This window comes from Pristis pectinata, chromosome 12 (assembly GCF_009764475.1).
Source record: "Pristis pectinata isolate sPriPec2 chromosome 12, sPriPec2.1.pri, whole genome shotgun sequence".
Classification (NCBI taxonomy): domain Eukaryota; kingdom Metazoa; phylum Chordata; class Chondrichthyes; order Rhinopristiformes; family Pristidae; genus Pristis; species Pristis pectinata.
In genome coordinates this window covers 34,214,443-34,232,359 of record NC_067416.1, presented here as the reverse complement: position 1 = coordinate 34,232,359, position 17,917 = coordinate 34,214,443, and the positions used below count along the sequence as shown (strand labels likewise).

General features: G+C 40.6%; 1 protein-coding gene across 3 annotated transcripts in view; it reads left to right on the top strand.

Annotated features, from left to right (window-relative positions):
* minpp1b (multiple inositol-polyphosphate phosphatase 1b) overlaps window positions 1-17,917 on the top strand; it is a 55,215-nt gene that overhangs the window by 32,069 nt on the left and 5,229 nt on the right. The window contains exons 4-5 of one of the 3 annotated variants that reach the window (XM_052027860.1): window positions 6,636-6,987; window positions 14,372-14,412. In XM_052027860.1, the coding sequence (XP_051883820.1) occupies window positions 6,636-6,987; window positions 14,372-14,386 (367 nt within the window). In that variant the 3' untranslated portion in view covers window positions 14,387-14,412. Of the gene's footprint in view, window positions 1-6,635; window positions 6,988-10,280; window positions 13,220-14,371; window positions 14,413-17,917 lie in introns of those variants that run through there. The other 2 variants (XM_052027859.1, XM_052027861.1) reach the window with 2 other exon arrangements.

Below are 17,917 nucleotides of genomic sequence, written 5' to 3'. Positions count from 1 at the left end.
CTGATCTTACTTTATAGCTAAAATTTTCCAGTCCTGGTAACACCTTTGTAAACCTGCTCTTCATCCTCTTCAGCAAAATTGCATCTTTCCTGTAAACTGCTGGCCAACACTGTGCACAGTATTTGAGCTGTGGCCTAACGAGCATAATATACAATTTTATCATAACCGTCCTGCTATTCTACACCTAACCTAGAAAGGAAATCATTACATGTGTCCTTTTTAACTTTATTATGTACCTGTCTTCCTACCTTTAAGGACCTGTTTTTCTACACTTCTCAGTATCTCCCCATTTATTATATATTCCCTTGCCCTGTTTCACCTCCACAAATTACTACTTCGCACTTCTCAGGATTAAATCCCATTTGCTACTTTTCTGCTCAACTGACGCAGCGATCTGCATCTTCCAACAACTTACAGCTGTTCTTCTCACTGTCAACCACGTGGCCAATTTCATCTTCAAATTTCATTATCATACTCTTTCCATTAAAGCCTAAATCACTAATATATAAAACAAAAAGCAAAGGACCAAATTTTGAGCCTCTTGGAGAATAATTTCAACAGCGAAATTCATCAGTATTCCACCACATTTAGAATAAGATGATCAAATAAAGGATTCATGGAAAACAAGGGAAGCAGAAGCAGGGAGAACAGTTGGAGAGTCCACAAATGCATGTGCAATCCTCCAGACCCCAACTGCTGCATTTAAATTCAGTTGCTGTCTCTACAGGAAGTAGTTTAGCACTGCAGGTGACTGCTGCTTCTTGATTTGGATGACTCGTATCAAGATATTTAAATCCAAAAACTTGATTGAATGTCTTCCTGTGATTAAAGTTCATTGGCCACCATGTGGAATATCCTGGTAAAATTAAACCACTTGAGAAGCAGTACTCTTGTTTGTGAGGCCCTGAGGAAACAGCAACTGAATATTTGGACTGAGCAGATCCAAGTTCAGTGACTGTTTTACCTACTGAATTATCAGTGGTCATGCATATCTGGATTTAGAGCCTCCCAAACTTCATCCAAAACTGATGCAATTTTTTTAAGCCATTCAGCCATTCTACTGTGTTAAACAAATGATTGAAGCAATCTTGCCTCCCTTGGACAGCTCATGTTTCAAATCCATTCCAATCAATTTCACCAGTAGAGCTTGCAGCAAACTTTCATAGCTGTCAAGAAAATGGTGCTTTGCCAGACTTTCTGGCTGAGAGCTTTATATCCAGAGCAAGGCACTTGAGCACCTGGTAGGCCAATCATTCCACAAGGCCCATGTTTGCCACTGATAGTACTTTTCAGGTGATCACACTGTCCTCGGATGTTACAGAATGTTTATAATGAAAGCATTATAGCTGTGAAATTAGTACTTATGATTGTGGTATATGAGTGCTCAGCACATTATCAAGACATTCACAACCTATTTCTTAGCAGGGCCTTAAACCTTTGCAGAATACTTTTTTGTGTGAAAATGTCTAACAATGCTGATGTATCTTTAAGTAACATAACCTGTCTACTTAAAATGCATTAACTGGTCTGACCTTCAGTTTATTGGCTGACCCAGGCCTGTCTTGAACATTTGTTGGACTAATCCAGGTTGGTCTTGTTATGGAGTCTATGTCTGACGACGGACTCTCAATTGTAAACCGTCTGGCCTTCATGTAACTAATTTCATATGAGTATAAGAAATAGAAGAAGGAGTAGGCCATTTGGTCCCTCATGCCTGCTTTCCCATTCAAAAAGATCATAGCTGATTTTCTACTTCAATGCCTGCAATAACCCTGTAACCTTTGATTTTTTTAAAAGATATTAACATATTTTTAGCTACTATCTTGAATAGTGTCCTGAGCATCCCTAGCCTGCTTGGGGAGAGAATTCAAAAGATACACTACCCCCGGGTGAAGAAATTTCTTCTCAACTCTGTGCTGAATGCTTTTCCCAATTCTGATTTGTCCAATAAGACCAGTGTGGGAACCACAGACTCATGCACCGATGGGGCAGGATGTGAGGAGGAGTACACTTCCGCTGTTTATGCAGGACTTCTTTTTGCCCCGATGCATGGCCTCAATTCTCCATTCCATCCCAAATGCTCCTCTATTTTGTGTGGTCACGAGCCAGAGATTCCCAGGAGTAAGTGAGGATGTTGCGTTTCTTCAAGGAAGGTTTGAGCACATCTTTGAATATTTTCTTCTGCCTATCTAGTAATCTTCTCCCACAAGAGAGCTTTGAGAGTTTAGTGTTAGACATGCAAATGTCACAGCCAGCCCAACACAGCTAACCGAGAGTAACTATAGCCTCAGTACTTGGGATATTGGCCTGGGGGAGGATGATGACATTGGTTCACTTATTCTTCCAGTGAATTTTGGAGGAGACAACAGTGGTGGCATTTTTCCAGTGCCTTGGTGTGCCTGCTACAATATCAACCCTTTTCTTTACGACAAATGTTAAGGTAACTGGCCTGTACGTTCCTGCTGACTCCCTCCCCTTTGTGAATAAAAGAGTTACATTTGCTTTTGTTCAATCTAAAGAAAACTTCCCTGAATCTAGGGTACTTCAGAAACCTAACACCAACAAATCAGCTATTTCACTAACCACTTCTTTAAGACCCTCGGACGAAGTCACATCTGGATCAAGGGACATGTCAGTCAGCAGCTCCAAGAATTTGCTCAGTACCATTTATCTGGGAATTAATTTTCCTTGAGTTCCTCCTTCCTTTCCAAATTCTGACTCGCAGCCATTTCAGGGACAGTACTTACATCTTCTGTAGTGAAGACCAGTTCAATTCATCTGCCATCTCGTTAATTTCCATTATTTTGCTTTGTAGCCCTTTTTTTAAGTGTGCATAGAATCGCTTAGTATCTGCTTTTACATTTCTAGATAGTTTTATCTTGTGCTCTGAGTTTCCTTCCTCATCGATCTTTTAGTTATGCTGTTTTTTAATATTTCACACTGTCTTTTGATTTGCATCTCTTTGATTTCAGGCTAAATAGTCTATATTTCACGGTTTTCCCTCTTCCTCTTTTCATAAATAGTGAACTTACATTTGCTACCTTCTAAATTGTGGAAACATTTCTAGAATTGGTGGAATTTTCGAAAATGACAGCCAGTGCATCCACCATCTCCATAGCTGCCACCCTCAAAACCACAGGAGAAAGGTCATCAAATTCTGGAGACTTATTTGCTTTCAGTACTGTTAATTTCCCCAATACTTCTGTTTACAGATGCTGTGGAGCTCCTTATCTCTCCCATACTTCCAGGATGTTTACTATGTTTTCTTCCATGAAGACTAATGCAAAACATTTAATTTCTTTGCAGTTTCTTTATTCCACAGTATAACTTCTCTTGCCTCATTCTTTAAGGGACGCATGTTAACTTCTAATCTTTTCTATTTTTTGCCTAAAAGGGATTCCATTACTTGTAAACTATGTATTAATTCTTTAAATGTTAGCTATTGTTTCTTTACTGTCATGCTTTTTAATGTAGTTTCCCAGTCTTCCATATTCAACTCACACTTCATGTTGCCATTGCTCTTAGAACCTGGTTTCAAACGGAACTAAATCACTTTAAATTTTTCTATAAAATTCTTTCTTCTTATGATCACTTCCCTGAAAGGGTGCTCAGCTACCAGATAGTCAATTAACCCTCAGCTTCTTCATTATTGAGTATCACTATTAGAGCCCAGTCCAAATAATGAAAAAGTGAGAAACACCAGCCTACAATAGTTGCAAAGAATGTCTCCTTTGTCTTTTTTCTGTTTTTTTTTAACAAAATTATATCAACATTATTTCAGGTATTTTGTTTGATAGAAATCAATAACCCAGCGCATGGAAGCTCTACCTGAATTCCATTTTATCACTCCTTTCCCATTCTCTTCTCATCACCATCCATGGTACTACTGACGACCTCCACCTCTTTAGCATGTTCCAGCTACCTGGACCCAAAAAGTCCCATTTTTGGCAGTTTCAATTTCGATCAGTCTACACCTCCATCCCGCACCAGGACAATTAGAGAACCTTTCACTTTGACCTTTGACAGACACCCAAGCAAGCCCTCTCCCCCTCCACCAGACAGAACTTGAACCTCTTTGAGCAACAACTTCTTCCAATCCATTGTTTAGTCTCTATATAAAAAAAAAAGTTACAATGGGAATTCATATAGATGCAAATATACCTGCTGCTCCTGTCATTCATGGTGGTTGAAGTTTTTTTGGTTTGGTAGGTCCTGTAAGAGTAGCTTAGGTGAGTAACTGCAATGTATTTTGTGGATGGTACACACTGCAGTCACTCTGCACCTTTGGTAGAGGAAATGAATGTTCAGGGTGGAAGATGGGGTGCCAATCAAGCAGGTTGTGGGAGCTTTTACAGGAAGCAGGGTGGGACGAAGTAACTGGGAGTCAATGGGCTTGTAATAGATTGTGATCCCTGGCCTATCTGACCTGAAATGATGATAATGAGGAATTAAAGCATAGACTTGCGTCTCTTTCCAGATCAAACACTGCAGATGCAACATCCACCCTTTTGCCTCCTCTTCTTTTCCATGTATCATACATTATTTCCTTCTCAAAATTGAGAAGACCAAATGCAGACTGGGAAATACACCTATTTATTCCACAAGAGTGATCCCAAGCTTCCAATCTTTTGTCACTTTAACTTCCCCATCTCATACCCACTCTGTCCTCAGACGTCCATGTGTTTTGGGTGAAGCTGGAGGACCAGCACCTCATCTGGTTTGTCATACTGCAGCCTTCCACACTCAGCATTGGAAATGAAATTATCAATTAATGAACGTTCCATTTTTTTCAGGTTTCTACCATTTCTTAGGTAATTACTGATAACTATTCTGCATTTACACCTCAAGACTTCTATTACATTGCACATTCACCCATTTTGTCATTTGATTTCTGATGCCTTCGACCCCATTACAAACCTTCCCCTTTTGTTCCTCCTCCCCTTGCTGCTTCCTCTCTATCTTAAGACCCATTTGTCACTAACTAGTCTCCATTCTGATGAGAACTTGCCACTGATGTCTTTCTACAAAAGTTTTAAAATGGCTAGAGTTGGTAGGCAATGAACACATATGTTATTGTGTTGTTTTGGTGGGCTGTTTGGAATTCCTATTTTAAGCTATTAAGGCAGTAACCAAGGCATATGCTGCTAGTTATGGAACAGCCTCAAAGCGAATGCCATAGAGCTATCCATAGTGAGGTTCCGCAGTACAAACTTTTATTCAGATGAAATACCCAGAAAGTTGCTACAGTTAAACGTGATCATACCTCTTCCACTAACAGGGAACAAACTTCCAAGTAATTGAACCAGATTGGGGGAGAGTCATCGGCAGACTTGAATAAAATAACCAAGGTTTGAAGCTTACTTGAATAAACTAGTTTTAAGAAAGCTTTTAAGAGCGTGAGGTAAAAAGGCAAAAGACTTGGGGAAAGTGTCCCAAAAAAAAGACCCATGACAACTAAAGGTGCTGCCACCAAGGGTGGAATGGGGAGATAATGAACAGGACAGTGAAGACTTAAGATTGAAGACAATGTGAGAGGATGGAAAGCTGGATTGAGATGGTGACAGCTGAAAGGCATACGAAGATATTTGAAGTATAGACTTGTGTAGAAGCACCAGTAAACAAAGAAATATTAACTTCTCATAGTATTACACAGTACAAAGGAGGAAGTGTCCTACCAGATTTGGGAAGCGATAAGGAGAGTCTTTAGAGCACTAAATTAAGGGACTTAACTTTGCCACTCAGCTTGGAGAACATGAGGAAGCTATGATGGCAAGTGCTGTGATGAAGTAAACCCACCTTACTTTTTTTCTTTTTCACTTGTTCTCCTTTATTTTCCATTTGGAGAATTAATTATGAAGGCATATTATGAAGCTTCTTTGAAATAATTGTGCCTTATTTATGCCTTTTGCATGCAGAGCTTGAATCAATTTACATTCTTCTTGTCAGATTGTTACTTATTGTTGTATGTTGTTCCTTTTATCTATTCATTAAAACAAAGAGTGGGCACAAAATCCACATAGTACTGCTTTCTCTCCATAATATGGTGTTCTGTAACAAAAAAATACAGAGAAACTTGATTAGCATTCCCATGGCCCTCTCATTTTAAGCAGCTTGAACATTCACATTATCCAACTTGGAAACTTAGTATACTAATGTGTTGCCAAATTCTTTCCTCTCTGAATCATGACCAGTCTGACATTTTGGAAAATGAGTGCAAATAATTGGGCATGTTAGGTGTCTGTGCTTCACTGTTTTGTATATTAGAGTTGGCTAGATCAATATAGTTTTGTTTATACAAAAGACAAATTTGATAGGGGGAAAATTATTAATTTTCTCAAAGGGCTTCAAAGACACAAAATAATAACAGCACAATGTTATAGAATAAATGCCAAGTTTAAAAGTTAAGATAATTTTATAAAAAAGGTAAACAGTTAATGTTAGTGATAAGCACAAAATGGCAGGTGGCACTTCATTCCAAAATTCCTTGACTCTCAGGTTCTATTTGACAGCAAATTCCCCACTAATTGATTCGGAACAGCATGGAAGTCTGACCTATAGAATCCTATTTTGTGCCAAATACTTTGAAAAGTATTTTCATAATGACTACTAATATTTCCTTTCTCTTTTATTCACAGGAATGAACCAATATCTCATACAGCTGTCTTGCGATTTGGGCATGCAGAGACCCTCCTGCCAGTTTTGACTCTCATGGGGTATTTTAAGGACGATCACCCCTTACTAGCAAATAATTTTGAAGAGCAAAAGAATCGCAAATTTAGAAGTGGACAAATTTCACCCTTTGCCGCAAACCTTATTCTTGTACTGTACCAGTGCAATGAAACACAGAGCCTGGGGGAAAAGTACAAACTCCAGCTGTTTCTGAATGAAAAGCCACTACCATTTCCTCAGAGTGGAAACCTTGTCGCTGACTATGATGAAGTGAAGAACCACTATCAACATCTTATTGATGCACTGCAGTTTAGCAATGTATGTGAGTTTGCCTCAAAGGAGGAGTTAAATATACTGAAACATGATGAGTTATGAGTTAGTTCTGTATTTTTATCTGATGGGCTCGTGTTGCTTTAATTCTCTGGAAATCGTATTTTTGTTGAGAGAGTTTCGTTATTTTTCTTTTATATACATTGCAGATGTGGATGAAGTTTTCAAAAAAAAAACTGGGAACAAATTTCTCATTTTAAGACAGGAAATTATACTTTCTCTTTTGTGTCACTCTCACTTCAGTCATTGTCAACTGAAATTTTCTGTAAGCAGCATCGTGAATGTAGCTGTTTCTAATGGATCTGTTGTAATTGAAAGTTTTAAGACTGAAACAGCTGCTACACCTCCAAAGACAGAGTTGGGTTGGTATAAATCTTTAGCGATTAATCTATCAACTAGTTCGTTTGATATAAAAATAGAAATATCTCTAAACACCCAGCAGGACAGGAAGCATCTGTACATAGAGAAACAGGTAATATTTCGGGTCAGTGGCCTGTCAGAATGATAAGACGAACATCTGGGGATAGGTTATTGATGGAAAGAGTTCCAGCGTTGTGCTTCTCTTTTAGTTCTAATGAGTTGGTTTATTAATGATTTCATTGGTCACGTTCCACAAAATCATGTGCTCCAGTGCATTTCCAAGGCATGTTTATGTCAACAATGCAACATTTTCAGTGTATTCATGTCCTTTGTATAATAACTTGGTTACCAACAGCTGCAGGAGTTCAATCTGAGCTGTACTATTAAGACCAGTGTAGCATAAAATTTCACTTAGACCAGTGTGACCTGACTTGTTTAGGATCACTTTTCATAAGCTTAGATTCCAAAGCATTACTGTCCTTTACATGAATAGCATTTAAGGAAGAGAAGTAGAATTCTTTCTTGTTTGTTCCTTACATAAGCTCACTATACTTATAGAATTCTAGCTAGTTGTACTATCTGAATGTTCATACTCTCATAACATACGGTTCAAGGATCAGAGAGCAAATTGGAGAGGAAATGCTAGGTCTAGGGGTAAACAGAAGGAAGTGCAAAAGCAAAATACTGTAGGTGACAGCAGTGCATGGTGCTGCGTGGTTGCTAACAAGAACCATACAGTGGTAAAGAAAGTCCCCAACCATCATCTTCCTTATTTTTTGTGACCACAAATGCTAATGGAATGTTGACATTATATCAAGAGGACCCACACAGTGCCTAGATTGATCCACACCTGAAGGACAGTATGCAGATCTGGGCATCCCAACACAGGAAGAATTTTTGACCTTGGAAGGATTACCACATAAATTTAATACGATAAATCTTAGGGCTGTCAAGTGATTTAAAAACAATTAATCATGATTTATCGCATGGTTTAAAACAAAATAATCATGCTTTAATTGCATTATTCAACAGTGTAAAGTACTTTGCCTTTAATTGCCATGGGGCTAATGGTGATCACTTTGCCTTTTCCAATGGTCCAGTGAAGAAATCATGTGCTGGAATGTGGTGGTGGAGGTGGGACAAAGTTTTGACTGTGCGTCCAAGGAAATGCAGTGAGGTGAAAATAGCCTGTGTAAAGTTTCATATTTTAAAAAAATCATATTTTAATTATTGATTTAAAGTTGCTCATTTTATTATTAAGGCATTAATTTGAGATAGCAGTAAATGCACACATTAGACTGTGATTGATTGACAGTCTAGCTAAAATAAGAGGAGGGAAGGTATGACATAAACTGGTGTTCTGTTTCCTGGAAATTAGAAGCAATGATTTATTGAAAGATATTAAAGGAATATGTTCAGGTGGAGAGAAACTGGTTGAAGAGTGCAGGGCTAAGTGATGTAGTTTAAAGCTGTGTATTTCAAGAGTAAAATTACAGAATATTTTCAAATCAAAGGTTGGTAGAACTTTGGAGTTCCTTTCTATAATTGGCAATTGAGGCTAGGTCAGCTGTTTTATATCTGAGATGCAAAGTTTTTGGTTAACCAAAGGCAGGTACATGGAGTTAGATCATGGATCAGCCATGGTCCATTAAATGATGGCATTAGCTTATTGACATTAATGGGCAACTTTTCCTAGGCCAGGTCTTGACTGGCGCAACCTCAGTGGACAGAGTCCCTATTGAAAGTGCTGGGGAACTGCAGCAAGTTTAGATAGCATCATTGGACTCCATGAAGTTTCTAAAGCTCGGGTGCAATTGCCAGTAAAGAACAGCCAGCAACTTAGGACTTGCACCTTGCAGAAGAGTCCAAAACCTGGCACTTAGATGGAGAAATGTCAGCACTGAAGCATAGAGCTACAGCATTTTCAAGCAAGTGTTAGCCCGATGAAACTTCTGGTGCCCAATATTACAGCAGTTGAATGAAAGGGCATCAGCATGTGTGAGTAGGTAATGGAAATGATTGAATTAATAAATACTATGCCAGGCTCATTCTGTTGAATATTATCTACAGAGTTGGACAGCAGTGATGTTGTGGAGAACATATATGAATGGAATTCAGAAAAGCATGGGAGATTTTTGTTTTCCATGCAAAACAGCTTGAGTCATAATAGAAAAGATTTTTTTATTATGGGCAGTTTTCATGAAACAATCTGTTTGGAACTGATATTAGTGTATTGACATATTGAGATTATCATTGAATTCCAGAAACAGCAAGGTCATACACAAACAAAGTAAGGCAAATTACATGGAATGAGATTCATGCTGAGCACGTTGATCTGGATTGAATTGTTAGGAAAGCAAAAAGGCATTTACAAAATACATGATCAATAAGTACTTCTGAAGAGCAAAATTTTCTAAATCTTCAAGCATATGCATCAGCAATTGAGATAAGATGGAAAACAAAGATTACCCAAAGACAAGAAAAATAGTAACTCAGCAAAGTAACAGAAATATAGTATGTGACAAACAGCACAAAACAAATAAGAGCTGGAAAATGAGAATGCAAGTGCTAATATTGAAAATTATGATAAAAGTGGCAAATGATAACGAGCCCATTTAAAAACAGAGAAATGATTCTGCAATAGAAAATAGCTTTAAAAAGGCAGAATTGTTAAAGGGGTCCTTTATAATTCTTTCCACAGTTCAAGAGAATAAAACAGGGATAGAGGGGAAAATTACAAATGGACTAAGGGGAGGAAGATATTAGATTGAAAATATATCTGAATTGTATTGGATGAAATAAAGGGAATTAAACAGATAAATCCAGAGGAACTAATAGTTTCCACACTAGATTATTAAAATAATTATGTGAGAGAATTACAGAAGTTTCAGTCATATCCTTTCAATTCTTTATTGATTCAGGGATTGTTTAAGAAGAGCAACTGGAGATCTTTGTGGAGGAACATAGAACACTACAACACAGTACAGGCCCTTTGGCCCGCAATGTTGTGTCAACCATTTAATCCTGCTCTAAGATCTATCTATTCCTTCCCTCCCTCATAGCCCCCTATTTTTCTATCATTCATGTGTCTACCTAAGAGTTTCTTAAATGTCCCTAATGTATCTGCCCCCAAAACCTCTGCCGTCAGTGCGTTCCACGCACCCACCACTCTGTGTTTAAAAAAAACTTACCCCTGAACTCCCCCTTATACCTTCCTCCAATCACCTTAAAATTATGCCCCCTTGTGTTAGCCATTGTCACACTGGGAAAAAGTCTCTGACTGTCCACTCGATCTATGCCTCTTATCATCTTGTACACCTCTATCAAGTCACCTCTCATCCACCCCCTCCTCTCCAAAGAGAAAAGCCCAAGCTTGTTCAAGCTATCCTCATAAGACATGCTCTCCAATCCAGGCAACATTCCTGGTAAACCTCCTTTGCACCATCTCTAAAGCTTCCACATCCTTCCTATAATGAGGCAACCAGAACTGAACATAATGCTCCAAGTGTGGTCTGACCAGAGGTTTATAGAGCTGCAACGTCACCTCACGGCTCGTGAACTCAATACCCCGACTAATGAAGGCCAACACTCCATACGCCACCTTAACAACCCTATCGACCTGTGTGGCGACCTTGAGGGATCTATGGATGTGGACCCCAAGGTCCCTCTGTTCCTCCACACTGCTAAGAGTCCTGCCATTAAACCTTGTATTCTGCCTTCAAATTCGATCTCCCAAAGTGTATCACATCACACTTATCCGGGTTGAACTCCATCTGCCACTTCTCAGCCCAGCTCTGCATTCTATCAATATCCTGTTGTAATCTACAGCAACCTTCTACACTATCCACAACACCACCAACCTTTGTATCATCAGCAAACTTACTAACCCACCCTTCCACATCCTCATCCAAGTCATTTATAAAAATCACAAAGAGCAGGGGTCCCTGAACAGATCCCTGCAGAACACCACTGCTCACCAACTTCCAGGCAGAATTCGCTCCATCTACCACCACCCTCTGTCTTCTATGGGCGAGCCAATTCTGAATCCACACAGCCAAGTTTCCCTGGATCCCATGCCTCCTCACTTTCTGAATAAGTCTTCCATGAGGAAGCTTATCAAACGCCTTACTAAAATCCATGTACACCACATCCACTGCTTTGTCACATCCTCAAAGAATTGAATCAGGCTGACTGTCTCTAATCAGCCTATACTTCTCTAAATGCCCATAAATCCTCTCCAGTAATTTGCCCACCACTGAAGTAAGACTCACTGGTCTGTAATTCCCAGGGTTATCCCTATTCCCTTTCTTAAACAATGGAACAACATTTGCCACCCTCCAATCATCTGGCACTACTCCTGTGGCCAGTGAGGACGCAAAGATTGTCGCCAAAGGCCCAGCAATTTATTCCCTAGCTTCCCATAATAAACTTGTATATTTCCCATCCGGCCCCAGTGACTTATCTGTCCTAATGTTTTTCAATAGTTCCAGCAATCTTCTTTCCTCACATGCCCTAGCATATCAGTCTGTCATACACCATCCTCACAAATGTCAAAATCTCTCTGTCTGTGAATACTGAAGCAAAGTATTCATTAAGGACCTCCCCTACCTCTTCTGACTCCAGGCACATGTTTCCTCTTTTATCCCTGATCAGTCCTACCCTCACTCTAATCATCCTCTTATTTTTCACATACGTGTAGAACGCCTTGGGGTTTTCCTTGATCCTATTCGCCAAGGACTTCTCATGCCCCCTTCTAGCTCTTCTAAGTCCATTCTTGAGCTCCCTTCTGGCTACCTTGTAACTCTTCAGAGCCCTGTCTGATCCATGCTTTCTAAACCTCAGGTAAGCTTCTTTCTTCCTCTTGACAAGATATTCTATATCTCGTGTCAACCACGGTTCCTTCACTCTACCATCCTTGCCCTGCCTCAATAGGACATGCAAGTATTCCCTTAAACAACCTCCACATTTCCGCTGTGCACTTCCCCAAGAACATCTGTTCCCAATTTACGCTCCCAAGTTCCTGCCTAATAGCATCATAATTCCCCCTCCCCCAGTTAAATACTTTCCCATATCATCTGCTCCTATCCCTCTCCAAGGCTATGTTAAAGGTCAAGGAGTAATGGTCACTATCTCCAAAATGCTCTCCCACCAAGAGATCTGAAACCTGATCAGGCTCATTGCCTAGTACCAGGTCCAGTATGGCCTCTCCTCTAGCCGGCCTGTCCACATACTGTGTCAGGAATCCTTCCTGTACACACCGAACAAACTTCATCCCATCTATCCCCTCTACACTAAGGAGGTGCCAATCAATATTAGGGAATTTGAAATCACCCATGACAACAACCCTGTTATTTTTGCACCTCTCCAAAATCTGCCTCCTGATCTGCTCCTCAGCATCTCTGCTGCTATTGGGGGGGGGAGGTCTGTAGAATACTCCCAATAGAGTGATCGCTCCCTTCCTGTTTCTGACTTCCACCCACACTGACTCAGTGGATGATTCCTCCAGGACATCCTCCCTTTCTGCAGCTGTGACACTGTCCCTGATCAGCAAAGCCACTCCCCCACCTCTTTTACCTCCGTCCCTGTCGAAACATCTAAACCCTGGAATATCCAGCAGCCATTCCTGCCCCTGCAACAGCCAAGTCTCTGTAATGGCCACCACGTCGTAGTTCCACGTACTTAGCCATGCTCTAAGTTCATCAGCCTTGTTTCTGATACTTCTCACATTAGAGTAGACACACTTCAGCCCATCCAACTGACTGCAATTTTGCCCTTTCAACTGCTTATCCTTCCTCACAGTCTTTCTACACTCTTCATCTACTTGTGCACTAAATGAACCAAGCTTTGACCTATCACTCTGGTTCCCCCCCCCCCCCCCCCCCCCCCGCCAAACTAGTTTAAACCTCCCCAACAGTTCTAGAAAACCTGCCCACAAGAATATTGGTCCCCCTCCAGTTCAGGTGTAACCCATCCCTTTTGTACAGGCCGTACCTTCCCCTGAAGCGATCCCAATGATCTACAAATCTGAAACCCTGCCCCCTGCACCATTTTCTCAGCCATACATTCATCTGCCAAATCATCCTATTCTTACCCTCACTGGCACATGGCACAGGCAGCAATCCAGAGATTACTACCCTTGAGGTCCTGCTTTTCAGCTTCCTACCTAACTCCCTATATTCCCTCTTCAGGACCTCATCTCTTTTTCTACCTATGGCATTGGTGCCAATATGTACCTTCACCTCTGGCTGTTCACCCTCTCCCTTCAGAATGCTGTGGACCCGATCCGAGACGTCCCTGACCCTGGCACTGGGGAGGCAACATACCATCCGGGAGTCTCTTTCACATCCACAGAATCTCCTGTCTGCCCCCTTACTATGGAATCCCCTATCACTACCGCTCTCCTCTTCTCCCCCCTTCCCTTCTGCACCATATGACCAGGCTCAGTGCCAGAGACCTGGTCACTGTGGCTTTTCCCTGGTAGATCGTTCCCCCCACCCCCCCCTCCCCCCCCAACAGTATCCAAAGTGGTTCACCTGCTATTGAGGGGAATGGCCACAGGGGTACTCTGCATTACCTGCCTATTCTCCGTCCTCCTGACAGTCACCCAGCGACCTGCCTCCTGCAGCTTCAGAGGGACTGCCTCCCTGTAGCTCTTATTTATGTACTCCTCGTTATCCCTTCGGAGGAAGTGTACAGGAGGAGGAGGGATGGGAGCAAAGTGACCACATTGCCTGCCTCACTTTACTCTCCCTCTGTCATCCAGCAACTGGTCTTACTCTGGTTTACCTGATACCCTTCTCCCAATCCTCTTATAGGTCATGAGGGGCCTCTAGCATATTGCTCGTGATCAGGCACTTCGTAACTCTTGTGACCTATAAAGTGTCCAATTAAGTGTAGTAGCATTTACTCTGTGTAGGTGAAGACAAAGAATTTACAGAATAAATGTTTCATTCTTGGTAAAAAAAAAATCTTTTCAAACATGTCACAGAAAGTCTATTATTATATATTTCAGATGACCTGTTCTTAGCTGCAGGAGCAAATGAATGTGAAATGGTGCGTATCCCTTTCAGTAATACATGAAATCTACTAACCAATTGGCATTAGAATAAGTGCTATATATTAAAATACTTTTCATCTCTTCAAACCAGGCAATTTAAGTGGTCCTTTAGAAAGGCCCAGCCACTCAATCCAAATGCACACCTTCACATTATTCCAAACCATAACCCCATCTCATCAGCAACTGATCAGGAAAATTATGCCTTCTGAGAAACTGGCCTTTTATTGTGTATTGGAATATTCCCCACTTGCTTAAATGAATGTAACTCCTTCAACTCTCAAGTAGCTTGACAGTATCCAGCACTCATTGGCTTGCTTGATTGATACCCCACCCACTATTTCTATCCACTGGCTGGTGTTCACTGTCCATAAGATGCATTAGAGCTACTTAGGCAGTACCTTCTAATGCCTAACCATGGCCATCAAAAAGGACAAGGGTAGAACAGGGACACCACCATCTGCAGGTTCCCCTCCAAGCTTTATACCTTCCCAAGTTGGAAATATGATGTCGTTCCAACATTATCATTGGATCTAAATCATTAAACATTCTATCCAAAAACATTGTAAGAGCACTTTCACTGACAGACAGCATAAGTTCAAGAAGATGGCATACCACTACTTTCTCAAGGGCAGTTGGTGTTGGATAATAAATGTAGACTCTGCCAGCAATGCCTACATCTCATTAAATGAAAAAGAAAAGTTAGCTATCTAACCATCCAAGTTCACCATATGTTGAATTGTAAAACTGAGTTCAGTAAATTGCTATGCTAACATCAGAATAAAAAAACGTCAAATTTCATAACAACTTTCCTTGGGGAATCCAAACCTAGCCTAGACTCCATGTCTCTAATCCAGGCCTGCAGCTGATTCTTCTTGAAGCAGCCTATTGGGCCATTCAACTACAAAAACAACCTTGACTCAGTAGTTGGCACAAGTGGTTCAATACATGCTTTATGGATGGTTAGTAAAAGCAAACTTGTTAGGGCACAGCCTGAGGAAAAAGTAAACATAGATTCTACATCAACTGAGGCTTTTGTTAAAACCTGATCCTTTCCAGGAGATTCAATTCTGCCTCATATCTTAAGAGCCATTCTAAACATCTACTTATCTACTCCTAACCTGTTCAGAGTGGCAATATAATGTAATCTTCAACTTGCACCATTAATTTGCTTGCTCGTTCTGTAAGGCATCATTGCTGAGATCTAAAACTCTGAATTGTCACTCTAAGTAGTCCAAAAATTATGCTGCCACTGCACCATGCTGCAGGTGAGAACTGCTGGGTTTCTCTAAGGGTTTTAGAAGACAAGGTCTAGAAAGGTAAACCCTCTCTTACAGACATCTACCTTTGCAATCTTTATAATGCAGAAGTACTGAACTCCTTTGTGATATGTGTTACGGACCCCACCAGGAAAATAAACATTTGTTTAATCTTAAAGTGTTGCATGTCATCTTCTCTTTAGTAGGGAGCAGCCCTTTTAGTTTATAGAAATAAATATTATTTTTGTAGGCAATAAAGTTTTAGCTAATACTGATACCAGTCACACCCAGCTACAATGCAGTTAGTCACCTTGGTGTAGATGCGGGCTGAATGTCATGTTGAAGAATCACAGCAAAATAGTGCCTCCTAACTTACCAGCAGCTCCTTCTGGTAAGTGAAAACATTTAAGTGCATGCCTAAGCTTTCACATCCATAGAAGGCAACTTTATTTGTTCATTGGCTGCAAATCTAGTGATGGTTCCCTTGCATAACTGCAGTTTCCACACTCATTAGTTTTTCATGAGGTCGAGGTAGCTGGCAGGCAGTACGTTCTCACGGTGCAGTAACAAGTCCTGAGGGTCTGTCTCTTCAGCCCTTCCATCACCCGCAATAAAAATGATGCATTCTTTAACAATGGGGAGAAAAATCCATGGATCTTTACGTGAACAAAAACAATGATGAAGAGCTATTAGGGTAGGTGACCAAAATTGACCAACCAATTGAGTCAATTTTAAGCAATGTCTTGGAACAGGAAGGAGAGATTAAGAGGTTTAGGGAAGGAATTCCAGAACCTCAGCAGGGCTCTTATGAACATTAACAAAACTGGTACAAATGAAGCAGAAATGGGCCACTCAGCCTCTCATGCCTGCTCCACCATTCAGTAGCATTTACCTCTGTGCCGCTTTCCAGTACTAACCTATATCCTGAGTCCCTTAATATCCAAAGATTTATCTACTGCATTCTTGAATATAAACAGAAAATGATGGAAATCCTCAGCAGGGTAACAGTATGTGTGGAAACAGAACCATATTAACGTTTCAGGTCAAAGACTAATTGTCAGAACACTATCTTAAATATACTCTGCAACTGACCTCCACAACGTCTTGGGTAGAAAATTCCAAGTGTTCACTTCCATCTGGATAAATAAACTTCTTCTCTCCTCAGTCCCGAATGGTTGACCTTTTGAGATTGGAACCCTTGGTTCTAGAAACACCAGCCAGAGAAAGCATCATCCCTGCAATCCCCATAAAAATTTTATCCAATGAGATGACCTCTCATTTTTCTAAACTTGAGAGTAGAGGCCCAAGTCTGCTTATTTTCTTGTAGGACAAAATCCCCTCCCAGCAATCAATCTGGGAAACCTTTGTTGCACTTCCTCTGTGCTAGCATGTCCCTCCTAATGTAGGGAGATCAGACCTGTACACAATCTTCCAGATGTAGTCGCACCAGGGCTCTATTAACTGGGGCTAGATGGCTCTGCTCATATTCAAATCCTCTTGTAATAAAGGTCAATGTACCATTTTCCATTCTAATTGCTTGCTGTTTGTACACGTTAACTTTCAGCGATAGGTGCACCTGGACACTCAGGCCCTTCTGAAAACCGACATTTTTCAACCTTTCACCATTTAAAAGTAACTTGCCTTTTCTATTGTTTCTCTCAAGCTGGATGGCTCACATTTTTCCACATTATATTCCATCTACCTTTCTTTACCCATTCACATAGCCTGTCTACATCCTACTCACAGCTCACATCAGCAGATTTGGATCTATTATACATGATCTTCTCATCCAAATCACTGATAATGATTCTGAACATCTGTGGCACCTCACTAGTTACAGCTTCCCAACCTGATAATGACATGTTAATTGATATTCTCTATTTTCTGCCCCATCAACCAACCCTCAATTCATTGCCAGTACATATCCCTCAATCCCGAGTTCTCTAATTTTGTGCAATCTCGTTTGTGGCACCTAATTAAAGCTCTCTGAAAGTGCAAATACACCACATACACTGGTTCCTCCTCCTGCTAAGTACATGTTCAGCTACAGCAATGCAAATAGATTAGAGGAGTTGACAGAAATGAAGAAAGATCATGGAGGTATTTCAAAGCATGTGAAGTAAAAGCGGAAAAGGCTGGTAACAATCAGCATGTTTGGCAGCATCCATGGAAAGGGAAATGGAGTTAATGTTTCAGGTTGAAGACCTGATGTACTGATTATTTCCAGCATTTTCTGTTTTAACGT